The sequence below is a fragment of the Cricetulus griseus genome, chromosome 6 (assembly GCF_003668045.3).
Source record: "Cricetulus griseus strain 17A/GY chromosome 6, alternate assembly CriGri-PICRH-1.0, whole genome shotgun sequence".
In the NCBI taxonomy this organism is placed as follows: Eukaryota; Metazoa; Chordata; class Mammalia; order Rodentia; family Cricetidae; genus Cricetulus; species Cricetulus griseus.
This window is the reverse complement of record NC_048599.1, coordinates 66,296,886-66,319,716: the sequence shown is the minus strand read 5'-3', so window position 1 is coordinate 66,319,716 and position 22,831 is coordinate 66,296,886. Positions and strand designations below refer to the sequence as shown.

The 22,831-nt window shown below is 37.1% G+C and overlaps 1 protein-coding gene across 1 annotated transcript; it reads right to left on the bottom strand.

Moving 5' to 3' along the window:
* Window positions 1-17,923: 17,923 nt before the first annotated feature.
* Window positions 17,924-18,877, bottom strand: LOC100760235 (olfactory receptor 4F3/4F16/4F29). Its single transcript, XM_027421003.1, has one exon. It carries the CDS (start codon window positions 18,860-18,862, stop codon window positions 17,924-17,926), a length of 939 nt encoding a protein of 312 aa, XP_027276804.1. The 5' UTR covers window positions 18,863-18,877.
* Between the last annotated feature and the right edge of the window lie 3,954 nt (window positions 18,878-22,831).

Sequence of the window (22,831 nt, the reverse complement as noted above, 5' to 3'; positions counted from 1 at the left end):
ATTCTTGAACTAACTCTGAGTCCTGAGTCATGGAATTAAAGGCATATATCACCACTGCCTGATCTCAATAGCTTTAGACTGACCTGCTTTCTGAATCCTCAGGCAAGCTTTAATAAATCATAAATAATATATCACCTCACTCTGGGAAGAGACACATCTGTGACTGAAATTTTACTGACTTAGTCTTGTGCAGGCCCTTTATAAGCAACCACAACTGCTTTGAGTTCCTGAGTGCCTCTGCCATGTCCTGTCCATAAGACACCATTTCCAAGCCCTCTATCCTTTTGTTTGGCTCTTACATAATTTCTGCCCCCTCTTTCCTGAAAGTATATGAACCTAGTAAGTGTTTGAGTATTGAACTCAATTGAACAATTGAAAAAGCCATGAATCTGTATTTGCTGCAAAGAAAACTGCCATTGTTGCAAAGGGAAGCTTTTCTGACCAAGTTTGAGGACAGCTCTGGCCTATGGGTATCAACAAATATTAGGAGGCAGTTGGATAACATATCTAACTAACAAGGTAAAAGTAGTAATATGTTCACCCCTTCCTATGAATTTCCAAGCCATGACCTTCAGCCATGAGCTCTCTCCTGCAGAGAAAGCTTCAGTTCCAACTAGAAGTCAGTAAGGTTCCTTCTTAACAATGGTGCTGCTATCACTGGACGCCTAGCAAGTTGGTATTCTAGTATGCAAATTATAAAGTTGAGGAAGACTATTACATAGTAACTTCCAATAGTATGAAGACTATCCAGAAGGGATGAAGCTTGCAGCTTCTCTACATTCAGCAACCAAAGTGTGTGGTATCTTCAGCAACAGGGTCTTACTGTCCAGTTCAGGTAGCCAATGAATGACAGCAGCTGTATACTATATAGTTTTGTGGGCTCTGCAAATTCCTTGTCCAACAACTCCAACAGAAATGCCCTACCAGTGTCACTGGGATTTTAATTTAATAATCTATGACTTCTGGAATAGGTATTTACCAATGCACAGTAATTGTATTCAAAGTCATTTTTTAATTACATTTTATAATTAGCTTTTAGAGTAGTGGTTTCCATGTGGCTTTTTCAAACATGCTTAGACTTGGTTAACTCTACACCTTCACCCATTTTCTACTTCAATTCTTCCTTGCTATTTGAAACTTGGTACCCCACTATTTCTTCCTCTATTTTCATATTACATATGTTTTACAATTCCCAAATACCTTAAGGTTTCTGGTCCACACACACCCTGTCATGGCCTTTTTTTACTCCCAGGTCTCTTTAGTTATTCTCACTTAAAGAAAAGCAAATCTTCAGGCAAATGAACACAATTAAGAAAACTATGTTGACCTGGACAACCTAGGCTCTGAAAGCCAAGCAGTGTGTGTTTTTTCTTTTAGAGATATAGCTTTGGACTTCTGAATTTTTTTTTACTACTGAATTAAAATTCCACTATGTATGTATATCACATTTTGTTATCTAATGTCATTTTGATGATGGGTATCTGGGACTGATTCCATATCCCCTCATTGTATAAAGAGAAGCAGTGAACATGAGTAAAACAAGTTTCTCTTTAGGGTAATATAAAGTCCTTCAGGTAATGGTTAAGAGTGAAACAGAAGACACTAATTTTTTATTTTACATCAAGATCACATTTAATCCTTACTCCTCTCCTCCTAGTTCCTCCCTCCACCTCATCTCCTCCTCTTTATCCACTCTGTTTCTGTTTAAAAATGAGCAAGCTTCCAAAGGGTATGGACAAAATATGGCATATCAAGTTACAGTAAGACTAAGCACTTCTCCTTGTATTAAATCTGGGCAATATAATCCAGTATGAGGAATAGATTCCAAAGAGCCAGCCAAAATGTTAGGAACAGACTCTGCTCCCATTGTTAGGAACTCCACAAGGAGATCAAGCCATACAACTGCCACACATATGTAGAGGGCTCACGTCAGTCCCACGCAGATTCCCTGGTTGTTGGTTTACACTCTGTGAGTTCCTATGAGCCCAGGTTAGTTGTTATAGTGGACTTTCTAATGATGGTCATTGAACCCTCTGGCTCCAACAATCAAAAAGGTCTATTTCTTTTTTATTTTATTTATTGTAATTAATTTTTTTAGTTCAAATTAGGAACAAGCTTGCTTCACATGTCAATCCTTTCTCCCTCCCCTTCCCCCAACCCCCAATCTGCCCCCCAACCTATCCACCCTCCACTCCCCAGGCAGGGTAGGGCCCTCAACGGGGCTCCTCAAAGTCCACCACATCATCCTGGGCTGGGCCTAGGTCCTCCACCATGTGTCCAGTCCAAGAGTGCATCCCTTCACATGGGATGGGCTCTCAAAGTCCCTTCTTACACCAGGGAAAAATACTAATCAGAAGGGTCTATTTCTATAGTAGTTCTATTTCTGGTTTTTGAAAAGTGGTCAGACTAATTCCAAAGTGGCTATAGTACTGTACAATCCCACCAGCAGTTATAAAAGCTCTCCTTTCCACAGTTCACTCCATAATTTGTTGTCATTTGTATTCCTGATGATCATTATGGATAGGTTGGAGTCTTAAGTAGTTTTATCTTCATTTTCTTGAAGTTCCTAAAGGCGCAATAGTGAGCGCACCTATATTGGTACTAGCCAGCTTCTGTCCAATTGGGCTTAAGGCCCACTCTACAGAATGGAAACCATGCCTGGTATTGTAAACCTAGCCAATTATCTGGGGCTAGTGAGATCATGGATCTTAGAAGAGAACCTACTACCTCTGTATAACTAAACCATTTAAATTCCTATCTGCATTCTTCATAACTATCCTTCTATCCGCAGGAAAGTATAGCTCCCACCCCTCAATAAAGTCTTCTCTAAAAAATAGATGGAGGCCATTACAGAGAACCACCACTGGCCAAAATGCAGAGAACAACTGATCATGAGGAGCCCAACCACAGTTTATATATCTACAACACAACTTCTGCACCTAAGGCTCAGGGTACATCATGGAAGAAGGGCAGAAACGTTGTAAGAGCCAGGGGATCAGGAAATCTGGTGTGATATCATATATCTTAGAAATAAGAGAAAAGCTTAACTCATGATACCTCTATAATGTTGCTGCCAAAACAAGACCTGAACAAATACAACACTGATAAACATGCTAATATGAAAGGAGGAAATTCTATGAAACAATAGGTAAAAAAAATAAATAAATAAAAAAACTACAGGCAACTGAAAGATACTGAGAGTGTAGAAATAGCCCTTCCTGTGGATGAGGCCCAATTGGCCACGTCTGAAATCCTATGCTCACAAGCAATAATGAACAGATGTTTATATATATAATACATGTATATATATTTATATATACATGTAATAACAAAAACGAGGCCATGGATTATAGTAAGATGGGGATAACTGGGGGAGAACTGGAGGGTTGAAAGAAAAGAAAGCAATGATGTAATTATATTTTAATTTATACATAAGTATCATACATAAATGTATGTGAAATATAAAATATATGGTCACACATGTTGTCTCTGTGAATACTTAAAAATTAGAAGGTACTTTTAAGTATCTAGTCAACATTATCTTATTATGCAGACAACTTAGGTCTTTTGCATCCACACATCTTTCTGTCTCTCTCCCATACCCTCCTCTGTTACTTATAGAAAGCTCCCACCATTGACTTGACAGAATTCCAGGTAACAATTCCCTTGCACAAATGAGTTCAGATTGGTGATCCCAAGTCTCTATGGTATAATTTGGTCAGTACTCCTCTGGGTGCAAATTAGCTGTGTCTCACACAGTAGCAGCACTCACGTAGATGTTAGTACATGAAATAATGCTACTTCTAACCAGGTGAAAGCTATGTATACTGTGCTTAAGTATTTAGAAATAAACCTTTAAAAATATTAGTAACAAATATAGAAATAGCCTATTGGAGTACTGTTACTGGCGTTTTATGTCCCACAAGGTCCTGCCGCCTTCAGCCCCAAATAAGCACACATATGCTACATTAATTATACAGCTGTTGGCTGATGGCTAGGATTTCTTACTGGCTAGCTCTCTCTCTTAATTATTAGCCCATTTCTATTAATCTATGTATTTCCACTTGGTCTTGGCTTACCAGAGAATGCCCAGACCTGTTACTCCTTTGCTGACTACATGGTGTCTCTTCCCTGCTTCTATATGCCTACCTTTCCCAGAATTTTCCTTGTCTCCTAGTCCCGCCTATCTTCCTGTCTCTATTGGCCAAGAATGTTTTTTTTTATTTGAATTAGAAACAAGATTGTTTTAATGTTAAGCCCAGTTTCCCTCTCCCTCCTCTCCTCCCCCACTACCCCTCCCAACTAAAACCCTACCTATCACATATCATATCTGCTCCCCAGGGAGGGTGAGGCCTTCCATAGGGGGTCATCAGAGTCATCCTTTGGGATAGGGCCTAGGCCCACCCCTGCGTGTCTTGGCTCAGGAAGTATCCCTCTATGTGGAATGGGCTCCCAAAGTCCACACCTATGCTAGGGATAAGTAGTGAAATACTACAGGAGGTCCTGTAGATTTCCGAAGTTTCCTCACTGAAACCCACATTCCTGGGGTCTGGAGCAGTCCCCTGCTGGTATCACAGCTATCAGTCTGGGGACAAAGAGCTGCTCATTGTTCAGGTCAGCAGTTTCTGTGGGTTTCACCAGCCTGGTCTGGACCCCTTTGCTCTTCACTCGTCCTTCTCTGCAACTGGATTCCAGTTCAGTACAGTGATTAGTTGTGGGTGTCTGCTTCTACTTCCACCAGCTGCTGGATGAAGGCTATAGGATGGCATATAAGTCAGTTATCAATCTCATTATCAGGGGAAGTATTTAAGGTAGCCTGTCCTCTGTTACTTAGATTGTTAGCTGGTGTCATCTTTGTAGATCTCCAGACATTTCCCTAGTGCCTGATTTCTCTTTAAACATAAAATGTCTCCCTCTATTATGGTATCTTCTATTCTTCCCCCAACTCAACCTGTCTGCTCCCTCAGGTCCTCTTCAGCCCTCCTCTTCTCCCCTTCTCATTCTCCTAGTTCCCTCCGCCCTCATCACATGCTCACAATTTTCTCAGGAGATCTTGTCCCTTTCCCCTTCTCCAGGGGACCATGTATGTCTCTCTTAGGGTCCTCCTTGTTTACCAGCTTCTCAGGTAGTGTGGATTGTAGGCTGGTAAACCTTTGTTCTATGTCTAAAATCCACATATGAGTTAGTAAATACCGTATTTTTTTTTTTGTGATTGGGTTTCCTTGCTCAAAATGGTTTCTTCTAGTTCCATCCATTTTGAAAATTTCAAGATTCCATTGGGTTTTTTTCTGCTGAGTAGTGCTCCATTGTGTAAATGTACCATATTTTCTCTATCCATTCCTCAGTTGAGAAGCATCTAGGTTGCTTCCAGGTTCTGGCTATTACAAATAGTGCTGCTATGAACATAGTTGAACAGATGTCTTTGTTGTATGAATTTTCTTCTTTTGGGTATATGCCTAACAGGGGAATTGCTGGATCTTGTGGTAGACTGATTCCCATTTCCTCAGGAGTCGCCATACTGATTTCCAAAGTTGCTGTACAAGTTGGCACTCCCACCAGCAGTGGAGGAGTGTTCCCCTTTCTCCACAGCCTCTCCAGCATAAGCTGTCATTGGTGTTTTTGACCTTAGCCATTCTGACAGGTATAAGATGGTATCTCAAGAGTTGTTTTGATTTGCATTTCCCTGATGGCTAAGGATGTTGAACACTTTCTTATGTGTCTTTCAGTCATTTTAGATTCCTCTATTGAGAATTCTATCTTTAGTTCTGTATCCCACTTTTTAGTTGGATTGTTTGGTGTTTTGGAGACTAGCTTCTTGAGTTCTTTGTATATTTTGGAGATCAGCCTTCTGTCAAATGTGGGGTTGGTGAATATCTTTTCCCAGTCTGTAGGCTGCCGTTTTGTCTTGCTGACTGTGTCCTTTGCCTTACAGAAGCTTCTTAGTTTCAAGATGTCCCATTTATCAATTGTTGATCTCAGTGTCTGTGCTACTGATGTAATGTTCAGGAAGCCATCGCCTGTACCAATTAATCCAAGGGTATTTCTCACTTTGTCTTCTAATAGGTTCAGTGTGGCTGGATTTCTGTTGAGGTCTTTGATCCATTTGAAGTTAAGTTTTGTGCATGGCGACAGACAGGGATCTATCCACAGCCTTTTACATGCTAGCATCCAGTTATGCCAGCACCATTTGTTGAAGATGCTTTCTTTGTTCCACTGTATTGCTTTAGCTGCTTTGTCAAAAATCAGGTGGTCGTAGCTGTGTGGGTTAATATCAGGGTTTTCAATTTGATTCCATTGGTCTACCTGTCTATTTTTGTGCCAATACAAAGATGTTTTCAGGACTATAGCTCTGTAATGGACCTTCAAGTCAGGGATAGTGATGCCTCTAGAAGTTTCTTTATTGTACAAGGTTGTTTTGGCTGTCCTGCATCTATTGTTTTTCCATATAAAGTTGACAATTTTATTTTCAAGGTCTGTGAAAAATTGTGCTGGGATTTTGATGGGGATTACATTGAATCTGTAGATTCCTTTTGGCAAGATTGCCATTTTTATTATGTTGATCCTGCCTATCCAAGAACATGGGAGATCCTTCCATTTTCTAGTATCTTCTTTGATTTCTTCCTTTAGAGACTCAAAATTCTTACAGTACAGGTCTTTCACTTTTTTGGTTAGCATTACCCCCAAGGCATTTTATGTTGTTTGTGGCAATTGTAAAGGATGATGTTTCACTGATTTCCTTCTCCATGAATGTATCAGCTGTATATAATAGGACTACAGATTTTTGTGAGTACAGGATACAAGATTTTGTATCCTGCCACTTTGCTGAAGGTGTTTATCAGCTGTAGGAGTTCCCTGGTAGAGTTTTTCGGGTCACTTATGAAGACTATCATATCATCTGCAAATAGTGAGAGTTAGACTTCTTCCTTTCCAATTTGTATTCCCTTGATCTCCTTTTGTTGCCTTATTGCTCTAGCTAGACCTACAAGAGAATGTGGAGAGAGTGGACAGCTTTTTCTTGTCCCTGATTTTAGAGGAATTGCATTGAGTTTCTTTAATTTAATGTTGATGTTGGCTGTCAGCTTACTGTATATTGCTTTTATTATGCTAAGGTATGTTCCTGTTATCCCTGATTTTTCCAAGACCTTTATCATGGAGTGTTGGATTTTGTCAAAGGCTTTTTGGGAATCTAGTGAGATGATCATGTGGGTTTTTTTCCTCAGTCTGTTTATATGGAGGATTACATTGATGGATTTTGGTATGTTGAACAATCCTTGCATCCCTGGGTTGAAGCCTACTTGATATTGGTGGATGATTTCTCTGATGTGTTCTTGGATTCGATTTGCCAGTATATTACTGAGAATTTGTGCATCAATATTCATGAGGGATATTAGTTTGTAGTTCTCTTTCTTAGTTGTTTCTTTGTGTGGCTTGAGTATCCAGGTTATTGAAGCCTCATAAAAAGAGTTTAGCCATGACCCTTCTGCTTCTATTGTGTGGAATACTTTGAGGAGAATTGGTATTAGCTGTTCCTTGAATTTCTGGTAGAATTCTGTACTGAAGCCATCTGGCCCTGGGCTTTTTTTGGTTGGGAGACTTTTGATGACTGCTTCAATTTCATTAGGGGTTATAGGTCTATTTAAGTTGCTTCTCTGATCTTGATTTAATTTTGGTAAGTGAAATCTATCCAGATGATTGTCCATTTCGTTTAGATTTTTGAACTTTGAGGAATACAGGTTTTCAAAGTATGACAAGATGATTCTCTGGATTTCCTCTGTGTCTGTTTTTATGTCCCCTTTTCATTCCTGATTTTATTAATTTGCATGTTCACTCTCTGCCATTTGGTAAGTTTGGATAAAGGTTTGTCTATCCCCTGCCTGGGGAGTGGAGGAGGGATGGCTAGGGGCAGATGGGATGTTGGGGGAGGGGAGGGGAGGGAGAGGGAGAAAGGTTTGACATGTGAAGCAAGCTTGTTCCTAATTTGAACTAATAAAATAAAAAAGGTTTGTCTATCTTGTTGATTATCTCGAAAAACCAACTCTTCGCTATATTGATTCTTGGTATTGTTCTCCTAGTTTCCACTTTATTGATTTCAGGCTTCTATTTGATTATTTCCTAGCATTTGCTCCTCCGGGGTGTATTGGTTTCTTTGTGTTCTAGAGCTTTCAGTTGTGCTGTTAAATCTCTAGTGTGATTATACTCCTGTTTCTTCATGTGGGCACTTAGCACTATGAACTTTCCTATTAGCACTGCTTTCAAAGTGCCCCATAAGTTTGGTCATGTTGTGTCTGCATTCTCATTGAATTCTAGGAAATCTTTAATTTCTTTTTTTATTTCTTCCTCAACCCAGGAATTGTGCAATTGGGTGTCACTTAATTTCCATGAGTTTGTAGGTTTTCTGCAATTCATGTTGTTGTTGAATTCTAACTTTAAAGCAGGGTGGTCTAAAATACAAGGGATTATTTTAATTTTTTTGTACCTGTTGAGGCTTGCTATGTTGCAAAGTATGTGGTCCATTTTAGAGAATGTTCCATGTGGTGCTGAGAAGGTATATTGGTTGTTTTTTGTTTTTTTGTTTTTTTGTTTTTTTGTTTTTGGATGGAATGTTCTATAGATGTCTGTTAAGCTAATTGGGTCATAACTTCTATTAGTTCCTTTGTTTCTTTGTGAAGTTTCTGTCTGGTGTTCCTATCCAGTGGTGAAAGTGGGGTGTTGAAGTCTCCCACTATAAGTGTGTGTGGTTTTATGTGTGATTTGAGTTTTAGTAATGTTTCTTTTATGAACATGGATGCCTATGTATTTGGGGCATAAATATTCAGAATTGAGACTTCATCCTGATGGATTTCTCCTGTGATGAGTGGGAAGTAACCTCCTTCATCTCTTTTGATTGATTTTAGTTTAAAGTCCAATTTGTTGGATATTAGAATTACAACCCCTGCTTGTTTCTTGGGTCCATTTGATTGGAAAATCTTTTTCCAACCTTTAATTCTTAGGTACCATCTGCTTTTGAAGTTGAGGCTTATTTCTTGTATGTAGCAGAAGGATGGATTCTGTCTTCTTATCCATTCTGCTATCCTGTTTCTTTTTATAGGAGAGATAAGACCATTAATATTGAGGGATATTAATGACCATTGATTGTTCATTCTTGTTTGTTTTGGATTTGATGGTGGTGGTGAAATTATGTGTGGGTTTCCATCCCTTTTTCCTTTTGGCTGTTGGTAAAGTGGGATTATTTATTGCCTGTATTTTTCTGGTTGTAGTTAACTTCCTTGGGCTCAGTTTTCCTTCCAGAACTTTCTGTAGGAAAGGTGATAGGTGATTGAATCTAGTTTTTTCATGGAACATCTTGTTTTCTCCATCTATATTGGTTGAAAGCTTTGCTGGGTATAGTAGTCTGGGCTGGCATCTTTGGTCTCTTAGTGTAGGTAGAATATCTATCCAGGACCTTCTGGCTTTCAGAGTTTCCATGGAAAAGTCAGGTGTAATTCTGATAGGTTTGCCTTTATATGTTACTTGACATTTTTCCTTTGCTGCTCTTAATATTTTCTCTTTATTCTGTATGTTTAGGGTATTGGTTATTATGTGGTGAGAAGACCTTTTTTTTTTTTTTTTTTTTTTTTTGGTCCAGTCTATTTGGTGTTCTGTAGGTTTCTTGTACTTTCATTGGCATGTCTTTCTTTAGGTTGCAAAAGTTTTCTTCTATGATTTTGTTAAATATGTGTTCTAGGTTCTGAGTTGGATTTCTTCACCTTCTTCTATACCTATTATTCTTAGGTTTGGTCCTATCACAGTATCCCATATTTCCTGGATAATTTGTGTTAGGGATTTGTTGAACTTAAGATTTTCTTTGTTTGATGAGTTATTTCTCCTAGTGTATCTTCCACACCTGAGATTCCTTCTTCTATCTCTTGTATTCTGTTGGTTATGCTTGCAGCTGTAGTTCCTGATCATCTACCCAGCTTTTCTGTTTCCAGCATTCCCTCCGATTGTGCTTTCTTTATTGTCTCTATTTCAGTTTTCGGGTCTTGAAAGGTTTCCTTGAAAGATTTGTTGGTATCTTGTATTGTTTGGTTTGCTTTTTCTTCCATTTCTTTAAGGGATTTTCTAATGTCCTCTTTGAAGCCCTCTATCATTTTCATGAAGATGTTTTTAAGGTCATTTTCTTCTGGTTCATCTGCATTGTGATGTTCGGGTCTTGCTGGTGTATGGTCCCTTTTCTCCAGTGGTGTCATTGGTTTTTCTGTTGTTGAATGTGATTTTATGTTGTCATCCTCCCATCCTTTCTTCTGGTGGGTGTAGCAGGAGTCTCTACCTCTCCTGATAGATATGGTACCAAGGTTCCCTTCTGGTAGAAGCAAACAGTTACTATACTCTGATGTTTGTCCTCTTCTCATGGATGGATGCGGGACTGTTACTGGGGCCTTGGCAGTCTCTGGGTGTGTTGGCTCCAGCCGAGCTTGGCTCCTGTGAGCTGACCACTGGCATCAGGTCCAAACAGTGTTTTATTCATCAACCAATAAGAGAAACATATATACAGAAGGACATCCCCTGTCGGAGTACAATATCTAACATCCCAACCAGTCAGTATTGAATAGATTTTTCTTTCTAAAGATAGATTATTGTCTATTGAAATCAATTAAACATTACCTTGAACCAGAGAAAATTCCTAAACTAAGGTTAATGAGAAGAAAGGTAAGCTAAGGAAAAGAAAGAAGATGCAATGTCAGAAACTTAAATTACTTTTTTTAACTCTAAGTTAAAACTAAGGAGCTAGAAGAAAAAGAAGCAGCCTTGCAAGTGTGGGTAAGACTAACTTTCTGTATCTGTTCTTTGAAACTCTAAAGGTCTTCATATGGAAACAGGTAAAGATGGTCTGGAAACAGCCAGGATGTTCTGAGCTCCAGGTATTAAATGGATTCTTCTTGTTCTCTGTGTTTATTTTAAGAGGCATGGTAATTATGGATGCATTTGAAGAAAGCAAAGAAACCAAGACACTTATAAGTACAGCCTGTCTTCTCTCTCAATCCAGCCTTCTCTCAGTTAGATCTACTAAGCACACTGTAAGTCACTATAAGGCTGCCAGACAGCCACTAAGGTGCAGCACACAACTGAATAGTCATTAGAAAAAGGCTGATTTTCCTGTATATATTGGAGAAGAAACTGACCAGACTGTCAAGATTCCTACAACTCACTGATCTGAAATGTTACTTCTACCCTCATGTTCTTAATTCCCCCATGAAGGAGAAATAACATCAACCCCTGTGATTGTTACAAGTATCAGACAACACAGTGTATGGAAGATAGTATGGTGCCATGCATAGTTGTTGCTGGTTTTGTTTTGCATCAGGTTGTTACTGTCATAGAAAGCTCATCAACCATGGACAGCTGCACAGATTCCTTGGCTGTGTCAAGAAATCTTTGAGCTCAGATGTGAGTTGTATATTGAAAAAGAACAAGAGTGATCTCTGAATCTGCAACATGGGTTCCGATTTCCTTCAGACCATAACTCTCATCAGCCTGACTCACAGGTATCATTTCTACTTCAAAGGAGTTATATGAGCTCATTCTTTGCTTGGAAATCTTATAAGGTACATTTTTCTATTATTTACATTGTGTGTGCTAATGAAGACTAGAGGTTACTGAATGTGTTATCATGAGACCATGAATGTGCATTTTAATTTTGTCTTGATCATTAAACTTATGCACAGAGGCCCTACTAGCCTTTGTGGTAGACTTGCCCTTCTGTGGACCTAATATAGTAGATCTCTTGGAGAAAGGTTCACAGAGTTTCCAGCTATGTTATAATCTGGATTTATGTTTGGTACTGAGTCACCAAAAGTCACCCAAACCCACTGTATGATTCATCTCATTGGTAAATATTAGCAACAAAGACACTGCCATGAGAGTTACAAGAAATTGTGAAAAGCATCATAAGCTCTCTCCATTTTGTAAAGGAGAACACTCTAAACAGTCAACTGTTTTCACAACTGTGTAATGAGTACCCAACAGAGCTCTGCTATGTCACTCTGAAGTGAGATGGTGGTTGAAAGTTTTTTTTTTTATTTTTACAAAATGATAATTTCACATGTCAATCCCTTCACCGTCTCCCCCTCAACCTCCCACCAGCCCCCTCCCTCTCTCCCCTCCGCTCCCCATAGAGGATAGGGCCCTACACGGGGGCTCCCCAAATTCCACAACATCATCCTGGGCCGGGCCTAGGCCTTCCCCCATGTGTTCAGGCTGAGAGAGCATCCCTTCACATGGGATGGGCTCTCAAAGTCCCTTCTTATACCAGGGAAAATACTGATCCACTACCAGAGGCCCCATAGGGCGCTAAGGCCTCCTCATTGGCATCCACTTTCAGGGGTCTGGATCAGTCTCATGATGGCCTCCCAGACAGCAGACTGAGGTCCATGTGCTCCCCCTTGTTCAGGTCAGATGTTTCTGTGGGATTCACTGCCTGATCCCAACCCCATTGATCTTCATTTCTCCCTCTCTGCAACTGGGTTCCAGAGTTCAGTTCAGTGTATAGCTGTGGGTGTCTGCCTCTGCTTCCATCAGCCACTGGATGAGGGTTCTAGGATGGCATATAAAGTAGTCATCAGTCTCACTATAGGGGAAGGGCGTTTAGGGTAAACTCTCCGCCATTGCCTAGGTTGTCAGTTGGTGTCATCCTTGTAGATCTCTGGAAATCTCCCTAGTGCCAGATCTCTCCTCAGACCTATAATGGCTCCCTCTGATATCTCTAATCCTGCTCTCCTCTGTTCTTCCCCCAACTCCTTTTCTGCTCCTCCATTTCCTCTTCTCCTCTTCACATTCTGCCAGCTCCCTCTTCCCTACCCTCATGCTCCAAATTAGCTTAGGAGATCCTTCCTGGCCCTTCCCATCCTCTGGGGACCATGCATTTTTCTCTTAGAGTCCTTCTTGTTTCCTAGTTTCTTTGGTGAAGAGGATTGTAGGCTTTAAAACATGTTTTTGAGCTGTGTGATGAACTCAGTATATTCCTTAATCAGAAAGTGAGACCACAGTTCAGGGTACTTTTCAGTGATGAAAATGAATTGCAGAAAACATTTTATTTGGTAGACATCTTTGCCATCTTGACTGGGTTAAATTTATCACCTCGAGGACCAAATGCAAATGATTTGATTTGTCTAAAAATATCCCATCATTCAAAATGAAACTTCAACTTTGGCAAAAAAAAAGTGGGTGAAAATAAAATTTACAAGTTGCCTACATTATCTGCTTTATTTGAGGAACATGAGATTTAACCAGACAAAAGCATTACAATGATAATTTCTGGAAGAACACTGCACATGCTTCCAAATGAAATTTCATTATATTTTCCAAATCTACCTGACACTCCATTTGCATTTGCCAGAAACTCATTCATAATCAAAGTTGAAGATGCTCCTCAGACAGTACTAGGTTCAATGAATTTATTAACAGCAATGCAGCAAGAACATATGACTCTAAAATGCCAGTTGCAAAATTCTTATCAAGTGTTTGTAGTCAGATCCTGTTCTGAGACTGTGTTGTGCCTTCTTCTTTCGTTTCCAACAAACAATATATCTTTGTGAAGCAGGGTTTTCCAGCTTGTTGTATATCAAATTTAAATACAGAGGTAGACTTATGAAGATCATTGTTATGATCTTGCAAAGACTGCCTGGAGAATTTCTGATCTGGTGAGTAAGAAGCAATCTCAACCTTAGCTCTGAAATTGACTTTTTATACAAAATGTCACAAAATGCAACAATGTCCTTTACTGTTGTTATATGAAGACTTTTACTCATGATACACCATGCTTCAAGACAAAAAATCATTTATCTGTAATTAGAAATATTTCACAATATATATAATTACATATTATTTTGTGATCAATCACTTCTTCAATTTGTAACAATAAAAATATATCCTACATATCAGATATTTACACTATGATTCATAACAGTATCAAAATTACAGTTGTGAAGTAGCAATGAAAATAAATTTATAGTTAAGGGTCACCACGCATGAGGAACTGTATGATAGGGACACAGCACTAGGAAATTTGAGAACCACTGAGATACGGAATAAGACTTTAGCTCAAAGATAATAAATTATCTTCCCTTTAATTTAAACAACAGTTTAATCAGTTCCAGGTGAATTTGTTTCTTGTATATTATGTGAGATGAAAAAGGATAAAATAATAAGCTGTGACTTTTGGTCTTGGTGTTGAGAGAGCTTTTTATAAAATACAATGAAATTGATTTTGAATGAATAGTGGAATTTTGACCACATGAAAATGTTAGGAGGAGGAAATTGCACAATAGTCTCTCATCTTCAATACCATATTCCTTCCTACTTTCTTATACTGTTTCCTTTTCAGTTTCCTGTGGTTGATAAATTCTGAGATGTATTTGTAAATAGGTCATTTAGTTTTCAGAATTGTTTAAGCTAATTCATATCTTTTGTCTCTGGAAATTACAACTCTCACATAGTTGAACCTTCTTGTTTTCTTTTTTATTTATGTAAAACAATCTTATTTTACAAATCAATCACAGTTCCCCTTCCCTCCCACCTTCCTATCCCCCCACCAAATCTTCTAATTTTCTTGGAAAATGTTAAAGGCTTTTGGAAGTGCCTCAGCTAACTTGATACACAAGTGTGGTCTACTGTGCTACAGTCTGTAGTCTTTTGACCTCTTGTATATACTTCTCCACCACACTAAACTAATCATATTGAAACTATTTCTCATTCTATTGTTCTACAGAATAGAAACTTCTCCAGGGAAGGAGCATTACCTTATATATCTCTATATCCACACGTTTCTGTTCAGATTTAAGAATTCAATGAATACTTGTTTAACAAAACAACACTGTAGAAAATTGCTGAAAAGTAATCCTAAGTTAACTTATAGAGAAATAAATGAAATAGTTTAAAGTAGAGTTATAAAAGTGAAAGAACAATAAATCATAGTACAGTTTTCCAAACATTAATTTTAGATTAAAATTAGCACATTAATTCTTAACACTGCCTTTAAGGTTGCAAATGTTTCACAAGAGATTTGCACATGGCAACAAAATAAGGTAAGACCATCAGACTCCTCCCATAGGCTCCTCCAAAGCCATTGCTCTCTGTGTCCAACACACTGGGTTTCAAAAGCTTTGGCAAACCACCAAGATGCATATAATATATTACAGGAAATAAATTCCTCATTTTAATGCTGATAGGTGATACTAGGAAATACAAAATCCTCCGTAAATCATCACAGCATGACTTAATAGCAATAATGATCATTTATAAATTTTTAAAGTTTTTTAAGTATATTTTAAATATATACAATGTATTATGGATCTATTCTCTTTATTTTATAAAAATAGTTTTTTCATACAATGTATCAAATTATGATTGCCCCTCCAGGAACTACTCTCAGATCATCCCCACTTCCCCATCCACCAAAATCAACAACTTTTCCCTCCCTCAGAATACAAACAGGAAGATGAAATTAATACTAATGTTATTGTAAAAATAAAAAAAAACAAAGAAACAAGCAGAAGAAAAAGAGTCAAAGAAAAGCTCAAAAATTACATATAGACACAGAGACACACGTTCACTCACACAGAAATCCCATTAAAAACATAAAAGCAGAAAAGATTGTATATGCAAAGTACTTATAAGGCTTTTAAAAAAAAGCAGGCAAGCAAAAAAAAGCCCTGACAAAGCATTATGAGACAAAGAACCTCCAAAATGCCAAAGAATTCATTTTGTGTTGGCCACCTACTAGACGGCCTTAAAAGTGCTTTCTATACCCGGTTGAGACTCAATTAGAGAAAACTAATTTTTCATTTGTAAATGGTTATCAATTGGAGATAGCTTCTATGCTAAGGATGAGTGCTTGTGTCCATTTCCCCTCTCAGTTCTGGAACCCCATCTTGCATGCCTGTGCAGGACCCATGCTGTCACAGTCTTTGTGAGTTCACATATGTGTCAGTCCTACTGTGCTTAGAAGGCCTTGTTTTCTTTTTATTGTGGCCCTTAATTCAGGGTCTCTGCCTATATTTCTTCAGACAGCATAATGTAAAATGTACTCTTCTAGGTCTTTTTTGGGCTTTGCATTTATATTATTTGTATTTGCTTTATAAATGTATATTGACTCATTTCATTTCATTGTTTTACAAGTCTTAGGAGAAATTACTCAAGTTCCAGACAAGAAGGCAAACACTTCTCTAATGAGGACAACAAGACAATCAACTGAAAGAATTCTGTAATATTTTGAGAAGATTTATGAGAACACAAAAAGATTGTAAAGAACTTCAGGACCAGCAAGGGCATTCCTACAGCTGCACAGCTCTAGGGATTTCCAGAATCATAACTCAAATTGATAATCCTGTTACAGGATGAAGCAACAGGAGGTGTATATAGGAGAGTACCACAGCTATTTCTGCAGTTTATCATGGGATTTATTTATGTTCTGTTGAATAACACATCACCCTGAGTTGTGGTGCTACAGTTACAATTGTAACTGTTGTATAGCAAACTATGTTACTAAAACTAAAAATGCAGTAGCTTGTCATGTGTCACATATGTCAACTAGTGAATTTGTGTTATGTTTCATTTGGTATAAAATATTTCCCTAGTAAAACAATACCTTGTGTGTAAGCACAAGTTGGAATGGATGAATCATTCTATGAACCCACAAATGATTAAGCTATCAGATATGTAGGGTATATCTTACTCACAGTTTAATCAGTGAAGTAGAAAATGGATGAATGATATACAATAAAGGATGACTTACAGGAACTAGATTTATCTAATGCTCAATCCTCAAGGCTTCCCAGGAAGATTGTAACCTCAATCTAGATGCAAAGTTATTGGTGCAGAAATCCCACAAGGAAACATGAACACGAGGTGGAAACCAAGGATAGTAAATACTGTGTCCCTCAATGCCTCCAGTTTCAATGGTGTAGTTGTTGGCTACACTGGTGACTATAGTCCATAATGGTACACATGCAACTAGTCTAAAACATGGAGGAATTGAAAGGGGATATAGTAAAGGAAGCAGAGCTACAAGACTGTTTCTGTTCCATAGTTTCATGATGAGTTAGAATGCTATTGAGTGTCTGTGAGATGCCTAGGTACCTATACTGTACCAACTGATTTTAAAAAATTATAACTTCATTTGCATCTCTAAAATATCACACAAATATTTTAGCTGAACTCTGATATAGATATATACTAAGAATAAAAGAATGTGAAAATAGTAAGGAAATAAGATGGAAATTTAGTTAAAATTGAATATCATAATATTAACTGCCAGCTTACATTCATGACAATTGAATGTTTATGTTTTCATATTCTAAATAGACAGACAATTAAACTAGAGTGTATGCAAGGTACATAAAATGGAAAAACTGACTTAGATCAATGTCAATTTGTAAATTGTCCATGGAGTGCTGCCAGAAAGTCCTACATGTGAGAAAAATTGATGTTCAGAGAGAGTGTAAGAGCGAGAGAAAGAGAAATAATGTTTATGCTTCCTTTCTAAGGTTTAAAGTACCCTTCTGTCTTATGTACAACTAAAACTTTACTTCACATAAAAATTCCCAGTACTCAGGATGCAGAGGCAGGTGGATCTCTGTGAGTTCAAGGCCAGCCTGGTGTACAGAGTGAGTTCCAGGACAGCCTCCAAAGTTACAGAGAAGCACTGTCTCAAAAAAACAAAAAAAAAATTCTTTGAGAATTGAGCTATGCACTATAACAATCTCTGTTTTATAAATATATGCTTGCTTCTCTGTTGCTAGACCACATTGCAAATCTCTCCTGCCAGAAGAAAAAATCACCCAAATATCAATATATATAAGCAAACCTTATCCAGGAACATAATTTTTCACTGAATTTGGTTAGCAATGAACTGTGATAGGTGATGAAGGTTCTACACTGCAATCGTTTAGGAGATCTTCCCATATTTCAGTAGCTGTCTGCATGCTCTTTTCATTGCCGTCTTCATTTCTTGATTCCTCAAGGTGTAGATCACAGGGTTAAGAAAAGGAGTGCCAACTGCATCAAATATGGCCAGATACTTATCCAGGTGTGTGGAGGGGGAAGGCCATGTATAAACAAATATCAAGGGACCAAAGAACAGGACCACAACAGAGATGTGAGCAGAAAGTGTAGACAGTGCCTTGGAGGAACCACCTGAAGAATGTTTCTGAACAGTGACTATTATAACAACATAAGATATGGCCAGTATGAAGAAGGAGCCTACAGAGATGAATCCACTGTTGGCTGATACCATTAATTCTAGTTGGTTGGTATCTATGCAAGCAAGTCTGATGAAACGAGGAAGGTCACAGTAAAAGCTGTCCAAAATATTTGGTCCACAGAAAGGTAAATTCACTATATAAACAAATTGAACAAGGGAATGCATAAGGCCAACCACCCATGCAGACACTAAGATGAAAATGCACATTTTGGCATTCATGATGGTCAAATAATGGAGAGGTTTACATATGGCTACATATCTATCATAAGCCATGCCTATAAGCAATACCACCTCCACACCACCAATGACATGAATGAAGAAGATCTGAGTGATGCAACCTCTAAAGGAGATGACTTTGTGCTTTCTGAACAGGTCATAAAGCATCTTGGGACAAGTGACACATGAAACACCTAAATCGATGAAAGAGAGATTGGCCAACAGAAAGTACATGGGAGAATGTAAGTGAGGGTCAGAAGCCACTGTAAAAATGATGAGGGAGTTCCCCATCATGCTTGCCATATAAAACATTGAAGCGAACACAAAGAGAAGTACTTGCATCTTCCAGGAGTTGGTGAGTCCCACGAATACAAATTCTGACACCACAGAATGATTTTTTCCTTCCATTGATGTGCTTTGCAGTACTACCTGAAGGGCAACAGTAGAAGAAACTGAAATTATGATAATTACATTAATAATTCCACAAGGTTAGAACTCAGGGTTAAGAAAACCTATTTTTGACTCAATATTTAAAGCCAATCCAAAGATAAATATTTGTATAAGCAAATGCTTGCATGGTTATTTATCAGTGGACTGCAAATTACAAGCACTCTGAAATACTATCTCATACTTGTTAAAAGAGATTTTATCAAAACCTCAAAAATAACAAGTTTTGGTAAGTTGTTAAGAAAGGAACCTTGTACAGAGTTGTTGGGAACATAAATTAGTGTATTAATTTAAGAAATCATATAGCCATTTCCACAATAATTTAAAAGTAGTGCCTTAGTATGTAACCAATGCAGAGCACATCCTTCCACTGTGTAGGGCCCTGGATTTTATTCTCATCAAAGAAAGAAGAGGAAGACGGAAGGAGAGAAGGAAGGAAGGAGAACGAGGAGAGAAACCAACAGAAAAACAGAGATAGCGACAAAGAAAAAACTAGAGGAAACAGGAGAAATGAAATGTGAGAGTGAAGTAGACAAAAAAGATAGAGACACATGACTAAGAGATAGAATTATTAACCATTATCATTTTGGGGATCAAGAGGAAATGACCATGTATTGGCCCATGATCACTGAAACATTATTTATAATAACCTATATAGAAACATCCGAAGTGTTCCTTTACAGATGAGTGAATGATAAACATAAATGTATACATACACACACAAACACACACACACACACACACACACACACACACACACACACACACACACACACACACATTATATATATATATATATATATATATATATATATATATATATAACAGCCTTTAAAAAGAAGGGAATTTTGTATCAATAATAATGTTAATGAACCTGGAGGTCATTTACTAAGTGAAACTTCAGACACAAAAAGACAAATGCTGAAAAATCTAATGTACATATAAAATCTGAAGGAGGTCATACTCATAAAAACAAAAGAATATGATGGTAGACCAGGCAAAAACTGTGTCAGAAGTGGGTGTGGAGGGAGATGATGGTAAAGAAAACAAAGCTCTATTGACATGATAGCTACTTCCTGGAGGTCTACTGTAAAAGAGTGATTATGGACAATGACAATTGTGTGTGTCATGCTTGAAAATTGCTGAGAGTCAATCATCAGTGTTCTCACAACAGATAAGTATGTGAGGTAAACATGTTCATTAGTTTAAGATATATTATATATATATATATATATATATATATATAATCTTTAAAACTATATTAAGACAATATATAAATATATATTAATAAATAAATATATATTATCTTAATGTATTATATATGTAAACAAATGTTTATACGAAATATATACAATATTTATTTGTTACTTTGCCCATTTAAAACCAGAAAGGGAAAAAACACCTATCATGCCCATAGAGCTTTGAAACAGAGACCAAACAGTGAAGCTGGTGGCAGTATGTAATGTTCTGTTCCAAGTGATATTTCTGGATTACAGTGATGCTCTTCAGAATAGAAAATGGCAGTTCAATGTCTGATTTCATATCCTCCTAAGTATTTGTTATAAAATAAGATGCATAGATGAGAATTGCTTCCTGTAGAGCTCAGCTTATGGACAGAAATTTTAAATCTCTGAAAAAGCCATGCTGTAGTAGAAAACATTTGTTCAAATTTAAAAGAAAAATTTATCTCATGTTATATGTATGCTTCTCCTTAGAGAATAAACAACACAGTAGATACAAAATGGGCTCTGCATTCAGAAAAACAAAGCAAAATTAATATGGCTCAACTACTAGCAATTCATTTCGGATATAAAGTTTATCTATTATGTATGTTTAAAACCTAACATTTCATGTTACAATATAAGCATAGCATGTATTCAACATATAGGTGTTCTACATGAGATAATTAATAATGATACTAATATTTTTTTCATTTTTCTGTAGTATTTTGAATATGTGAGATAATGAATAAATTAAAAGAGATGGAATCATAAAGCAGCACAAAATTCCATTTCTGAAACACATTTCAAAGCATATTAACTATCCCCTTCTGATAAAAGATCTTCAAAATATGTTAACTACCTCCTATTCAATAATAGATTACAGTATTCAGGTTACTTAGTAATCAAAGTGTACTTCCAATGTAATTTAAATTTATTTTTCTCAAAGAGCGCTGTATGTCTCCTTAGCACTTACAAGTAATTAAGTGCAATCCATTAAGTGTTCCTTTGCAACTCCATATAACTCCCACAGATTTAAGGGCTAAAATGGCATTTTTGTAACTCATCCTAAAACCCAGAGTTGCAGTATAATGTATATAAGTATTTACTGAAATATATATAACTATGTATTTTGATTATTTCAAACACACATGAAAATATGCATGATTATAGGTTTAAAGACAAGAAAGGAGACTATGCATAGTTCTAAAGTAACAGAGAAAGTAGAAAGCAAAGCATTATAAAAGTAAAAAAAGACAATGAGGTTAAAGGGAAAATCTAAAACCAACACCAAAATTTGAAAAGTATGTGCAGTTATGGAGAAAAAGAAAAATTTAAGTAACGTATTTATTCAGTTTGCATGCTTTTCTGACCATTCTTCAAAAGCTGCAGAGTTACAGCCAATCATGGTGTTTCAAGCATCTTTCAAGTTCTAAAGCTATGGGAAACACTGTAAATGAACCTGTATCCCAGTGAATTCATCTTTTAAACAGTCCATCTCCATCACGTTGGTAAAACCCAGAAATGCTTTTGAATTTAGAATAGAATGATACGTAACTATACCAAACTATCATGGAATTTAGAAACAGATAAAGTATGAGACATGAGTGGCTTAGATACACTTGACGAGTAGTATCCAACAACAAGTACAAAGGAAGACTCACGTGAGCATCTGTAAATGGAGAGTTAAGGATATGATTCTTATTTACCACAAACATGCACAGAAGAAACAGCCACAGAACAGGTCATTTTAAACCTTTTCTTACAGTTGTTTGGGTTTTAAAATCATTCTTGTTCATTATATAATTCATTTATAACCATTAAAATAACCATGACACAAAGTTCAAATTTAATTTTTTGACTTATGTTGTATGTAGTCCCATTGTTTGAACCTTTATGCAGTCCTAAATCTGTCATATATAGAATTCTCCAAAACAGATTTTCAGACACCTACATTTTTAGGAATTTCCTAATTCTTAAAGAAAATATTTGGTGATGAAATCCCTAACACAGATATGTAACTTCAATACTCCTATAGTCATCTGCTTAGGTTTGAGCAAAACACCATCAAAACTATCACCTGTGAATATTTTCTCCTGTGTTCATAAATATTGTAGGTTTATTATTCTCTCCAGACAAACTCAGGAATTTTACTTCTCAAATTGTCATGAAACCCAAAAACTCCAAAACCCTTCTAATTTAAGAACAACTGCTGCTTTTGTTGATTATTGAGGAAAATACAAGTAACTGTGTGTCTTTTTCAAATAATTACTTAGAGAATAAATGAAAGAAAACAACATCCATAGCTTTCTAGTTTCAAGATTCAAACAACTCAATAAATTTTGCATTTATTTACTCTGACTCTCATTCTCACTTTCTCTCACCTGAGGAAAATTAAAATTTTCTATTCATTAAAACTCTTTGTCTTACAGTTCAGAAATAAAATCAATAGAATCCTGTGTTTTAAACCACAGAAGATGGAGTTGGAGGGATGGCTTGGGGACTGAGAGCACTCACTGACCTTGCAGAGAAAATGGGATCAGTTTATCAGTACCCACGTGACAGCTCACATCTGTCTGTAATTCCAGGTCTAGAGGACCCAATGTATCCTGGCTTCTTTGCAAGAAGTGCACACACACATGGAAGTAAAAAAAAATCATATGCATAAAATAAAAATAAACAAATCTTTTTTAAAACAGGAGTTAAATGT